Source organism: Cinclus cinclus, chromosome 9 (genome assembly GCF_963662255.1).
Source record: "Cinclus cinclus chromosome 9, bCinCin1.1, whole genome shotgun sequence".
Lineage (NCBI taxonomy): Eukaryota > Metazoa > Chordata > Aves > Passeriformes > Cinclidae > Cinclus > Cinclus cinclus.
The window spans coordinates 22282772-22296453 of NC_085054.1; the positions used below are offsets into that span (position 1 = coordinate 22282772).

Here is a 13682-nt window from a genome sequence, read left to right on the forward strand (position 1 = left end):
CCATGTCCATCGGCCCCTCCCTCCCACTGCCCCAGCCAGCAGGAACGCCAGGGGATGGAAAAAGAGAAATGCCAGTCACTGCTCTGGGCCAAGCTGCGCTCCTGCAGGGAAAGGCATCCTCCAAGCATTATTTAAGACCTGCACTGGCCTTGGGAGAGCTGGGATGGCATGGAAAAATCCCCTGTCCCACCCTGCAGCCAGAAGCAGTCTGGCCCAGGCTGGGAGCTTTGCCTCTGGCTCAGGTGGCTGAGAGCTGCAAACCCTCTCAGCAGCTGTCTCTGCTCAGAAGAAGCTGTGCCAACCAACTCTTGACTAGGAACCTGTGCCCTTGTGAATTGATCGTTTTTTCACTGTGGATAAAAGCAGGGCTTACAGAGGTATTATACAGGAATTTCAAAAGGGATCAGCTCCCATTTTGGCAGTAGCCAGATTTTTAGAAGAGCTCAGCACAATGCCTGTGCACTTGAAAGTCTGGTCCCATGTGAATGAAGGACCTGAAGACCTAGATGAAAGGTTAAATCCATTTGTTATTCCCCAGGGAACAAGCACCAGGTAAAGACTGGTGACAGGGCAGAGAGTACCCATATTTCTAATTTTTGTCAAGATCTCCTAGGGATCATTTAGTTGAATAAATCTAAGTGAGCCTCTAAAACACAATGCTAATCTCTGATTCATGCTCGCACTTGCAGTATCTATAATTCATAATAATTGCACCTAGACCCATGTCCGTGCCTGCATCTGCTGTACAGGAAAAGTACACAAGGCATATTTAGAGAAAAACAGTTAATAGTAAGTAACGGAAACTTAAAAAGAAAAATTGAGCATTTCTGATTTTAAAACATAACTGAATATAAAAATTTAGGATCAAAACACTACAAAATTAAGTAGCTCATTTCTGAAATGGTATACCAGAATGATGAGCTGAAGAGTGGGAGTATATTTGAGACTTTTAAAGCATTGCTATTAATTCACGATGCCATTACTTTGGCAGTCTGTTTTCCATATTTCTAATGCAGTAAGATGGAGTTTAATTCATAATGTTGAAGATGCCCTTGTGATGCACACAGGACACAGACAAATCACTGCCCCTTCCTGCACCCAGACATTGCTTAGTGACTAATGGAACACAGCCTGCCCACAGCTAGAGAAAGAAAGGAGCAGAGATGCAGTCTAAAAATGCTAAAAACACAGAAAAACTCATGGCTGTCAATATCACATTGTTAAAGATTTAATGACAAAGGAAACTTTTCCTTTCAGCTCGTCCTTATCAAGAGAGATACCCAGATGGTAATTTAAGAGTTAAGGCACTAATGGACTCTTCAGTTTCACTGAGCACCTCGTGCTGATTTTATCTTGCAATACAGTATTTCACATTCTCAGCGAAGTCAACAGAGATTTAGTCAATAGTGCCACGGCCTTTGGATGAGAATTTGAATCTTACCAGTATCCAAACTATCATTAAAGAAGATAGGTCATTTGGGAAACAAAGGAGAGCATTAGTAAAATTCAATACTTAAAGATGGGGTTGGTTCCTTAGGTGTTTTATGATTCATTATGAGTAATGTTTTATTCTAATTATCAACCCCTTTTTCTATGTGCATTATCTGTAAGAATATATAAAAATTATAAAGTATATCACAGGAAAATTACTTTTTTCCATAACAGATGGCAACAGAAAATACCTATTGAGTAATCTTATATGCTTCAACCCACTTAGCATAATGTTAGTTTGTTTCATTTGATGGAATGTGTAATTTTACATTACTAGCAATTCACACTGGCTTTATATAATCTGAACAGTTTAAATGTTATAAAGCAGAGCACTTATTGGGACACCTATTTCTCAGTAAAAGAGCCATGATTCTGTATTGCTTCACATTTTCAAAGTGCCACTGCACTTACATAACAGTAACAAAACCACAGTAGTAAAGTAAAATATAAATGAGGTTTTATTGTATTAAGTGCAATAACAGATTAAATGAATCCTTTATCTATTATGTTTCATATATGCTTTTGCATAGGTATCCTTTCTTTAAATCTCAAAGTTTTAAGAAAACAAAAATGAACTACATACTTATCTCCATTAGCGTAAAAAAAACCAAATCATAGATCTGCAATAACAAAGGTTATAATTCTGTAGTGCTTTAGAATTTCAATAGATTCCCACTTTACTGCAAGACAGAGCCCTTTAAATTTTTGAATTAATTTTATACATTCTTTTGGTATTCCATTTGAGAGTTATGAAGTGTGAAATATGTACCATGACAAGAAAACAATTACCCTGCACACCTGTTGCTTGGGTACACTGCATCTAAGCAGGACTTGCAGTGGCTACTATTTTATTCCACTGTGAAATCCAAAACGGGGGAGGCTTTAAAAGCTGACCTGATGATACTAACTTGCACTTTTATATGTAACACATGGCTTCTAGGTACCACACCACATACTGTGATAGCATGAGAACAAATCCACACTAATTTTTACTATCAGAATGTCCATGAGATTTTTTTTCCTTTTAGAAAGGAAATCTGCATGGCTGCCTCTTGACTTAAATACAACAAATATATACTAAAATAAATAAATTGCAAACTGCAAAACCAGAAACATATCAGACAACACATGTATTTGTTGGTCACACAAAATATAAACACATGAGTAACTCAGAGTTTTCACTAAGTTCACAACCAGTCTCTAACCAGCCTCTGTATTTATACTTGACCATTTATGCAGGAATTCACATGGAAATTCGCTAATAAATCTTGTTAATATGTTCAACAAACAGAACAGGCTGAAACAGCAACCACAATTTAAGCATTGCTGTAGGTTAAATACAACTGCATGGAATAAAAAAAGCATATCTTTTTAATGTTTATTACAAGTGTGGTGCATGAGGCAGGTTTGGAAAGGAATATAGCAATATTCTTTCCTACTGTGGAATTCCTTCCTTTTTAAAATTTATTTCCATATGGAATATACACAATAAAAGATAAAACGTGAACAATACTCTTGTACTTAATTACTCTGTCCACATACTTGCTTAGGGTTTCAAATGCCATATTGGATTCCTGCCATCATGTGAATCATCACCAATAATAAAAATCTATGCGTAGAATAAAGAAAAATTGTTGGTTCACTCGGTGTCAGTTGCTTATTTTTCTTTGTCTAAAAATTGTCAGTAAAAACTCACTCTTATTGTCCAGGTCTGCCACATCAGTACAGCCCCAACTGACAAGTTGCTTACTCTGAAATACTCTCTTTCTCTTGAATAATCCCTTTACATTTCTTCAAAACTTAAAAGATATTGCTCTCCTTAGTCAAAATCATTCATAAATACTTCACCAAGGATCATTTGTGGCTTTCCTGAAAACTATTTGCTCATCTGATTTGCTGGTTTTGCTATTGTTGTAGCAATTTATTTTCATCAGAACAATGGAAATGGCTCATTTTTAGACTTGGTAGCTGAAATTTATTTATTTAAAACTGTGTTACAGAACATCATATTTGTGCTAATGTGGAAAGCCTTTCATTGGTTTTCTGTGGAACCTCTCCAGGCTAGTTAAAATACTTGGACAGAGGAATGCTGAGCAGCTGGGGGTAATTTTCTCTTAAAAGCATTATCATTCTCATCAAAACTACATGCCCTGGAAGCCTAAGTTAATGTTTTGATTTTGTTTGAGAGCAAATTGGTAAGAACTGAATTGCTGAAACAAGGGACAACAGTCTGACAAGAAGGTAAATCACCAAAACATGAATTACTGATGGAGCAGGTCTATAAGGTCAGTTGATCCAAGTCCCTGATAACAATGTGCTGTTCTGCACTGACCCTCTCGCTGTGCTTTGCTTTAGCTTGATCTCTTGTGAGGGATCTTGCCCTACCTCTCCTCTCATTCCACCATCTATAACAAACATTTTCGTGTTCCTTTATCAGCCTGCCTATCTGGGAGCTCCTTCCAGGGATGGCTGCATATCAGATACACCACAGAATTCTTTCAGGTGTTGTGCTGCTGCTGTGCATTCACAACTAGAAATCATATGGCTTAGGGAGATTAGATGGAGTTCCTCCAGAAGGGGGATGTTTCCTTTCCTTCCCTCATCACTGACTGTTTTGGTCATCCATTTATCTAAGCAATTGGCTCTCCTAAATATTTTATCTCTGTAATATTTCTTCAGCATGTGTTTGGAGCTGCAAGCAGGGCAGGTCATAAATATGGTTTATAATGTATTATTACATGTTGATGATTTAAGCTGAGATGAAATACAGACTTTCAAAGTTTTGTATTTGCGTCTTCTCAGATATTATTTGTGAGTGAGGACATGGAACAAATAGTAAGTAGATTACAGTTTACTGAGATAAAGATTGGAAACAATGACATCACCATCCTCACATGAAGAATGTTCTTTAATTTGTTCTTAAAAGTCTCAAAAAACATGAGTGTTCCTTACTAGATCATTGTCTTGATTCCTGATAAACAGAGGCATTATAATTTCTCATGGCTACAAGGTTGGAGGCTCATGAAGATTCTGGGGTAGGATCTTCATGACAGTAACTGTACACTTTGGTAGCCTTGACCTGGAGGAGTCAATCCAGCAGGGCTATGGCCTGAAGTCTTCTGAGAACCATAAATAGAGTAAAATCCATTCTTACACTTCTTAAAAGGGGTTCTACTAGCAATGTAATTCTTGACTAAAGGTTAATGTACTAGTTTAAACTTAATATATCCCAAACATGCTTTACATTTATGTGATCACCTTTTTCTCTGTTGATACAGCCCTGGAGATTGTCTTAACTTGCAAGCAGTATTCAATTACTGCTGACAAAATTAGCAGATCTGGAATTAATTTCTCCTTCAAGCCACCAGTCCTGTTTTCTGAGTAAGGAAATATACACTACAGATGCTGTCACACAATATTTGTGTTTGCATCTCTACAGAGGAGAAAAGGACAGAGTTTGTTCTGGAGCTGGAACCTTCCTGAACATCTGCAGAAAGGAGTGCCCTGACAATCTGATGGCTACAGAGGAATAAATGTGAAGTAAGCAAATAAGCAGGTCAGCTGCAGGACTTTCACAACTTTAAATACAATTTGCTGATTTGGTATCAAGTCTGCCTACTCCCTCGAGAGCCTGCAGGCTCTGAGTGACTTCTGTGAGAAGGAGATTGTACTGCTACTGTGCACATAATAATCCACTTACTGAAACGTACTGGAACTCTGACAGACTGTTCCCCAACAGTGTGTGATGATCTTTAGGTTTCATTTCAAACCCTCAAACATCTACTCTCTGAAACACTTAAATATGAACAGATCTCATTGTTGTAAAGCAATGCAACCTCACTTTCAACCTCCTGCATTCAGACTTCATCATGTCTAACGAGGTCTGCACCAGAGGTCAGGCTCTGAGCCCAGACATTCCATCTCCTTCTGTCAGGTCTTAGGGCAATTAAGTGCCCTCTTCTTCTTCCCATAAATAATAATGTCATTGATGCAATTTACCCCTTCCTGCTAAGTTGTGCAACTGCTTCTGTCACAGTCTGTACAGCCACACTCTGTCTTGTACATCAGGGCAGAGCTGTCAGGTTATTAAAAGGGCTCATACCAATGAAGTCACCACCAAGTAATTATTATTTATTAGTAGTATTTAATCTGATCACCTGAGAATTCAACACTCTGTGCTGTAGTATTTTAGACAAAATTTTAGGTGTAAAATTAAACAGTGTGTATGGTCCATGAGTAATAAATATATGTAATTTAGCCAGAGAAACACAAGAAGAAAATAGATGCTTCAGGAGACCTCCCTGATTCGTTCTGGGGTTGATAAAGTAGAATTTTTATGATGGAAATAAAACGGCAATGAAAATATAGTTTAAGTTCAGGGATATAGTAAATCTTATGATTAGAAATATTATCTTATACTTTCCCAACTATGAAATTTTTATTACTTATTTAATCAAATAAATCAACTCAATAAATTTTGCTACTTGCCATTTTTTCATCCCCTTTCACTGAAAAATCCTGCATGGTTTATAAAAAACTCCTGTGACAACAACTTTCTGGGTGAAAAGTGAAAGCAGGATTTCTCCCATGGGAGCAATTCATCTAGCAAACACCTTGAGTCTATGTAAACAGAGCTATATAATACAAAAGAAATTTTAAAAATGGATATTGATAAGAAGGCAACCCCTGTCTTATCCCTTCAGCATCCTCCTGTATATCACTTCCACAGATTTCTCTCTTCACTTCTAATTGGTTTTCCTCCACTCACTTTTAAATCCTTGACTGTTATCCCCAGTTCTTTGTCTCACTTGCAGATGATGTACATGGTGGGTCACTAAAATGGAGTTTCTGATTTTCTTTCCCAACCCCTCTTGCTATGACAGGCAGACTCTAACATCTTTTTAGCAAGCACATTAACAGAGGAAAATGAAGGCTGCTTGGGCAGAAGTTACTCTTTTGTCCCTGGTTTTAACTATAACTATTGCAATTTCTCACATGGTACTGACACAAAACACTTTTCCAAGGCTTCATCATTTTAAAAGAGAGAGATTTCCTGAATATTATAAAATAACAATAATGAAAAAAAGATAATCAGCCTTCTCCTTATTTATCTATTCTATTACTCCCTCTGTAAATCACACACTTCAGCTACAAAGAATGTTCCCAGAAAGAGAGGGTAGCTCTTAAAAATGTCTACAGTATCAGAGGTGAAGAGAAAAAAGCCTGAATTATCTTTTTATCCTCCTAAAATTTGGCATCAGAGATGCGTTTCTTATCTTTTCATGACAGGGGTGACACAGCATCCGTGTCACTCCCTGCAGGCAGTAAGCACACCAAAATTCCTGGTAGCAAAGAACTTACGTGGCAACACACAGAATCACAATATCTCAACACAAATTACTTCAAAAACACGGTTAGCCCCTTTAACTTCATAAGCACTTACACTTTTTGTAAATGCATGAAAAAGCATGCAATACTTTTAACACCATTTCTATAGTGTAGGATTCCTGGGGCAGTCATGAAAGCTGTACGACATTAATTAATGTTTTTTTTTTAATTGGTAGCAAAATGAATGTGAACTGTGTGAGAAGCATGAGCAAAACCAACACAGAGCAATTGGTATGGTGTGCAATTGGTGTTACTCTGCAGTCAAATTCAAAACACTTGCACCAATCCATTCACTGGGAAAAAAAATGTGAATGATCTGATAAGACATAGGAACATAAGACATACAAATCATGTATTATTTGCTTGCAATCATACACACAAAAACCTAGGACAATGGTGAAAACTACACTTATCTTTAAATTTTCTTTTAAAAAAATTGACATTTCTGTTGAAATTTGAGAAGTCAAAATGTTTACTGTTTAAAAATAAGCTTACTCTGTAATACAAGAGTCTCCTTATATGGAATAATTTTATGGTAATATACAACAAAATCACAGAGGCTGATATGCAGAAAAAGTAGCTAACATTACTTATTTTTAGCTTGTGCTCTCTACCATGTCATTCTTCAAAATCTGTAGTTTTACTGAGTGTGGCTACTCCTAGGATGAGATCAGCATTAAATAAAATTGAACTGTATTGTATCAGAGGGTACAGGAAAGGTGAAACCATCCCATGCCCCCACCCCCAGTTAGCTGAATTTGCCCATTCCCTTGATTGGGGTCATGATCTAACAGGAATGTCCTTAAGCACATATTTGTAAGTTTTCTGTAGAGTGACACATTTAAACCAATATTTACCTCCTGCTCTAAATCTGGGCAGTGTGCATTTCCAAGAAGACATAACGCAAACTGTTCTTTAATTTTATGCAGGCACACAACAGTATTTGCTCAATTTCAGTCCTAAGAAAACATCCTTCTTCAGATGTTGCATCGCAGGCTGCAAGATCACAGACTACATGCCATTTATTTGAGTCTGGAGTATAATTAGAGGATAATTAAAATTCTGGAAACTCGTAGATTTCCTGTTTTGTTTGGTCTGGATTTTTTTTGTTTTTTTTTTGTAAAAAAGGACCTATGAAGTGTTTTAACAGAAGTTCTTCCTTTTCTAATGTACACTGCAACTCGTTCTCTGCTTTTTTTTTTTTCACCTAGAAGGTTAAAACATTTTGATAGCAAGAGAACAGACATAGCAGCAAATTTTGCTCCAGGGAGATCTGGACTTTCTGAATGAACTTAATTCCCTTTTGCCCTCAGCCAATAATGACAAATCAAGTAAAATGGGGGGGGGGGGGGGGGGGGGGGATGTTGGAAATCTGTGTGCATTGTTCCAGCCAAACTGAAAGAAAAATGATGTAAAATAGTTTGAATCCCTCAGGAAAACATGTTAGATCATTTGGTTTTCTTCCACCTGGTGCAGGTTCATATCTTTCAACTTTTTTTTCAGAGCTGCTGCGCAATCCAGTTTCAAGAATCTCAAGTCAAAGTGTTGATCCCACTGTTCAGATGCTATCTAACACTTCTATAGCATTCTCAGAACAGCCGGGTTCAATTGTTGACACACAAGGAACTGGGAATAGGAACTGCATCTGTAATAATGAATGTGCAGTGTGTGACTTTTGTGCAACCTAACCCCAAGCTGACATCAGCTGGACACAGAAAAAAAGAAAAAAAAAAAAACAAAAAGAAAGAAAAAGCTACCCCCAAACCAGGAAGAAGGAGCAGTTGATGAGACTGTCAAAAGCAGAAGTGAGCAATGAAGATCCAGACTGTGGTGGATGTTTCAAAACCGTGAATGGATAAAGATAAATCAGTCCTCTGTACAGGGAAGGGTCTATGAAGGATGAACTAGGAAAGGAAGCAGAGGACAAGGGACAAGAAACCAGAATAAAGGAGGTCTTGACCTAGCAACACCCAATTCAACATAAAATCAAGAGATGGAACAAAACCTGAGGAAAACTCAGGAACACAGATCCCTGAGAAGGTGACCTGGCACCCCCCTGTCTGTGCTTTAGAGTTTCTCAGTAACTATTTGTCCTCAGCATGGAGATTCCCTTGCCTTTAGCATCAGCTGTAAACAGACTGTGCTCCTGCAGAAAACCCAGCTCACCCTGGTGAGAGTCAGCAGCCCTCAGCTTTTGCACAACTGTGCAAGGGCCAAATTTTCCTCTGAGTTACAGATGCAGGGGAGCAAGGGTTTAAGGTACACATTTAATATCACTTATGTAGCTGACATGTCCTGCAAAGTTCTAATTAGTCCTCATTTGCTGTTCTCCTAGCTCATGGTCAGATTTGTTGGAACTTCTGCAAAGCAATTCTACTTCTACAAAAGGATGATAAAGTGATGGGTTCATTCACAACAACAGATATTGCCAAATGAAGAAGGATACTGAAACATCTCTTAGTATTCCAGAATGGCAAATGAGAGAGACATGGGTCAATTGGTTTCTCAGCTATATCCTCCTATAAAACACTGGCAAAAAAAAAGAAATCACTCTAAGCCTGTGAAGATGTCCTTAAACCCTTGCAAGTAAGCTGAAACCAGGACAGTATCACATATGGCAAAAGTTAAATAAATGGGCTGTCTTCTCACAGGAAATTACATTGTTCAATTCACCATCAAGAAGGATGTTAAGGAATACGAGCTTCTCCCCTGCAGAGGGATAATGAACCCACATCATTCCATTTATCATAGCGAAGAATCACCTAAAAAAGTAAGTTACTCTGCAGGTGTGCTCCTCTCTCCAGATTTCCATGCAATATCAGAGCTCACTGACACACATTTTCAGTTTCAATGGGATCAGAGTACAGATAACAGATATTCTTCTAATATATTAAATCTATCAACTGTCATTTCCTACTTACTGCCACAGCCTTGAAAAGAGAAGTATTTTATAATTTTAAGAACCATAAAGCTCATAGCTCGCTTCCTGCAAAGGCCATTTCCTACCTGAAGGAGGAGGTCAGAAGCTGGTTTGACTTTCTGCTGGAAAAGCACACTTAAAGTTCGATTCTGTTGTTCCAGATCAAAAACTCTCATTTTCAGCTTTATACATTCCTCCCTCAGACCCTGCAGCATAAGGGAAAACAGTAAGATTAGAAAGCGGGTAACAGAAGCACATAAAAAGCTCTAATGTCAGATGCTAAGAAGAAATAAACACACAAATTTTAAAGTAGTATAAATCAGAAAAATGTGCTACTTCATTTTCTCTGGTTGTTTGATCATCCATTATAACATTAAAGAAAATCTTGTAATGCCAAACAGTAGCTACCTGGAGCCTCCTTTCAGAGTTTTCTGTTAGCATAAAAATGACTTTGCTAGTAATGTGTTCCATTTTGCAGCTGACAAAAAGCATAAAGCAGCAATTAATATATGAATATTGTAATAAACATGAGCTAAATAAAATGCATAAACTATATCAAACCAGGCAGAAGTTCAAAGTGGCACTGTGCCTTCAAGGTACTCCTCTAAAGTCTGATCCCTTCCTTGCTTTTTCTAGAACAACCAAGTCAGCACTGCTGTGCCTGATGTGGATGGGCTGTGTCTTCCCTGGATGTGCCCAGGGGGGCAAGAAGTGGCATCCTGGCTGTATGGAAATAGAGTGGCCAGCAGGACCAGGGCAGTGATTTTCCCTCTGTCCTGGGCACTGGTGAGGCCACACCTCAAGTGCTGTGTCCAGTTCTGTGCCCCTCACTCAAGAAAGACATTGAGGGGTTGGAGTGAGTGCAGAGGTGGGCAATGAAGCTGGGGAAGGGTCTGGGGCACAAATTTGGTGAGGAACAGCTGAGGGAGCTGGGGGTGTTTAGCCTGGGGGAAGAAAAAAAGAAATAAAAAAGCTTCTTTTCATTCTCTACAACTCCCTCAAAGGACATTCTAGCCAGATGTGTGCTGGTCTCTTCTCCCAAGCAGCAACTGATAGGCCTGGAAAGAGGAAAGAGGAAATGGAAGGAAGAGCTTCAGTTTGTATGTTAGGAAAAAATTCTTATGGAAAGGGCTGTCAAGCATTGGAACAGGTGGTAGAGTCATCACCCCGGAGGGATTTAAAAGCTGTGTAGAGGTAGCACTTGGGAACATGGTTTGGTGGGCTTGGCAGCCCTAGGTTAATGGTTGGACTGGATGATCTTAAGGGTCCTTTCCAATACAAGAAATTTTATAATTCTATGAAAAAGATTTTAAATTGGCTATTAGAGGTAGAGTGTAAAACCAATAAAGTAAAGCCAATAATGTCTTTCAGGTACAGCTAACATCTATCTATCTATCTATCTATCTATCTATCTATCTATCTATCTATCTATCCATCCATCCATCCACCTACCTACCTACCTACCTACCTACTTACCTATCATCTATCTATCTCTGTCTATCCATCTTCAGTGTATATCTTGCTTTTCCTGGTCACCTGAAGGAACAGAGGATCCTGTCAGAGTGAGGATTTTGGAGACAGTGCAGAATCTGACGCTGAGCTTTTCAGCATATTTAGTGCAGCTGCCCATTTTGAGGTAAGAGAGCTTCACAAAGCCAGAAAGGTAGTCTTCTAATAAAGATTACATGTAAAAATAATTAGCTGCAGCCATATCTGTTTTGTTTGTTTGTTTTTTAAAACTTACATCTCCGAAATACTTACCTTTATTTAAATTTAGGACATTTGCTGCCCTGTGGAATTGCCTAGCTGGTATGAAGGTGGAGAGACAGGCCTCAGCACCCCTGTATGCTGTCCTGTCAATACCATTAACAATATGATGACCTGGCTTGATGAGAAAACAACTCAGAGGTAGAAATTGTAAGCAGAAATAGTTTAAATTCTTGCCTACAGTTGCTCCAGTCTCTGCTGTAACCAGCACTGAGGTTATAAGAGGTGAACACACAATAAAATATGTTCATCTTGAGACTCCCAGAAAACTGTAAACATCTTTTTATGCATATGTATCAGGTTTTATGAATGCTGGATGAATGCAGTTATTTTCTCCTGATGGTTTTATAACATTTGTTTTAGGTGGCTGTCAAGTGGCTGTTCAGTTGAAATTGCAAGAGCCTTCCAACACAACCCTCCAAAAATCTTGAGGCTGATGATTTCTAAAGCCCTGAAGCTTTGTTTCCTGTCAGTGAGACCTCTTATCCCTGGACTTGCACAAGGCCATCTCTATTAGGAATGAAGGCTGCAAGCATCAAGACCCATCATTATCTGTCTTTCACAAATCAGAGAATTTAAAACTGAGCCTTGGCTGTTACAACAGTGCTTAACATTTCAAGACTACTAAGGGCACTGAACAGGAAAAATGATTCACAGAAACTAACAGCGTAGAAAAAAATTAAATCTTAGCAAGGCCTCTGCCCAAAACCTTCCTATCTTACAGTTTTAAAACCATAAGATTTATGTTTCAAACTTTAAAATTTCTATAAAAAAGTGAAATATAAGATAGTAGATTACCCACCCAGATGCTATAAACCCTGCCAGTGGTAATGCCATACATAGCACAGAGGAGAAATGAGGCCCATAAAGGTAGGAGTATTCTGGTAAAATAAAGTCTGAGTTCAGAAACTTGAAGTCCTAAAATTACCAATTAATACAACTATCAAATGTCTGAAGCATATAATACCTATCCTGTGTGCAAAACAACTAGCTATTAAGGTAGCAATCTCTCAGATACTTAAAGTACACCTTGGGTTTCAGTATAGTGATATCTGAGCATCTCTGTAGTCTTGCTTTATCTTTTCAGTGTGAACCAGACCCTCTCTTCACCAAAATGGGACCCAATGCCCTCAGCAGAGGTTCCAGAAAAACACCGTTCTCCCTCTGAACATTCTTCCTTCTTCTTTAATTAACACTTAATTCACTTATATGTTTATTAAATTGATTAAAATGGAGAAATAGCTTTCATGTAGAACCCAGACTAAAAAGAGTAATCTCCTGAACACACTCCTGAACACAAACTCCTGGAAGAGATTACAATGCAAAAAGTAGACACACAGGTAAAAAAAAATATTTAATTAAATAGTTTATCTCAAATTTCAAACTGCTGATCCAGGTATTACACGGAAAAAAAAAATCCAATTCTCAGCAGTCCAATCAGCTCGAGTTATATGAGAAGTCTTTGAGTGGAAGGAGAAAGAATGGATGTTTTCAGTATTATAGCATACAGGTTTGCCTCAGTTAATTTTGCTGGATGTCTGACTTCTCAAATTTCCTAGAGGCAAAATTTTCTATTAGTAAGTGGTAGAAAATCCATAGAATTTTGCTACATAAAATTGTGAAATTATGCTGCGTGGCTAACTCAGCACAAATTCAATTTAACGTAGTTTCTCCAGACACACCAAAAAAAGTCTCTCATGTTCGAGAAATTCTATATGTATTGTAACAAATTACATACTTGAAAAGTGAACGTTTAAGACTGTAATTCCATTTCAAGGATTCAGTGACATTGATAAATCACTCAAGCTTTGCTCACTCAATTTGTGTCACCAGAATCTCTCAGTGGGATCACAGTCTTTCCACATCCAGGCAAGTACACAGCGCTTTAGTCGTTACGTTACAGCATGTACTTAATTTAAGTGAAAATTAGTCCTTGAGGGATGATTTCAAATTCACAGCAAAGCCCATGCAGTGTGTGCTACTGTACAAAATCACTCTTCTCCTTTTGTGAAAGCTCACAGCTTTTCTTCATGCCTTGCTCTGCTCCAGAGGTGTGTTATCTCTCTGTGGCATGACTGACTCTGCCTTACTGCTCAGCTGCATGATGGTACATTTA

General features: G+C 38.2%; 1 protein-coding gene across 1 annotated transcript in view; it reads right to left on the reverse strand.

Moving 5' to 3' along the window:
* NCKAP5 (NCK associated protein 5) overlaps window positions 1-13682 on the reverse strand; it is a 331504-nt gene that overhangs the window by 71976 nt on the left and 245846 nt on the right. Inside the window, exon 9 of the mRNA XM_062498376.1 lies at window positions 9886-10005. Within this exon, the coding sequence (XP_062354360.1) occupies window positions 9886-10005 (120 nt within the window). The remainder of the gene's footprint in view (window positions 1-9885; window positions 10006-13682) is intronic.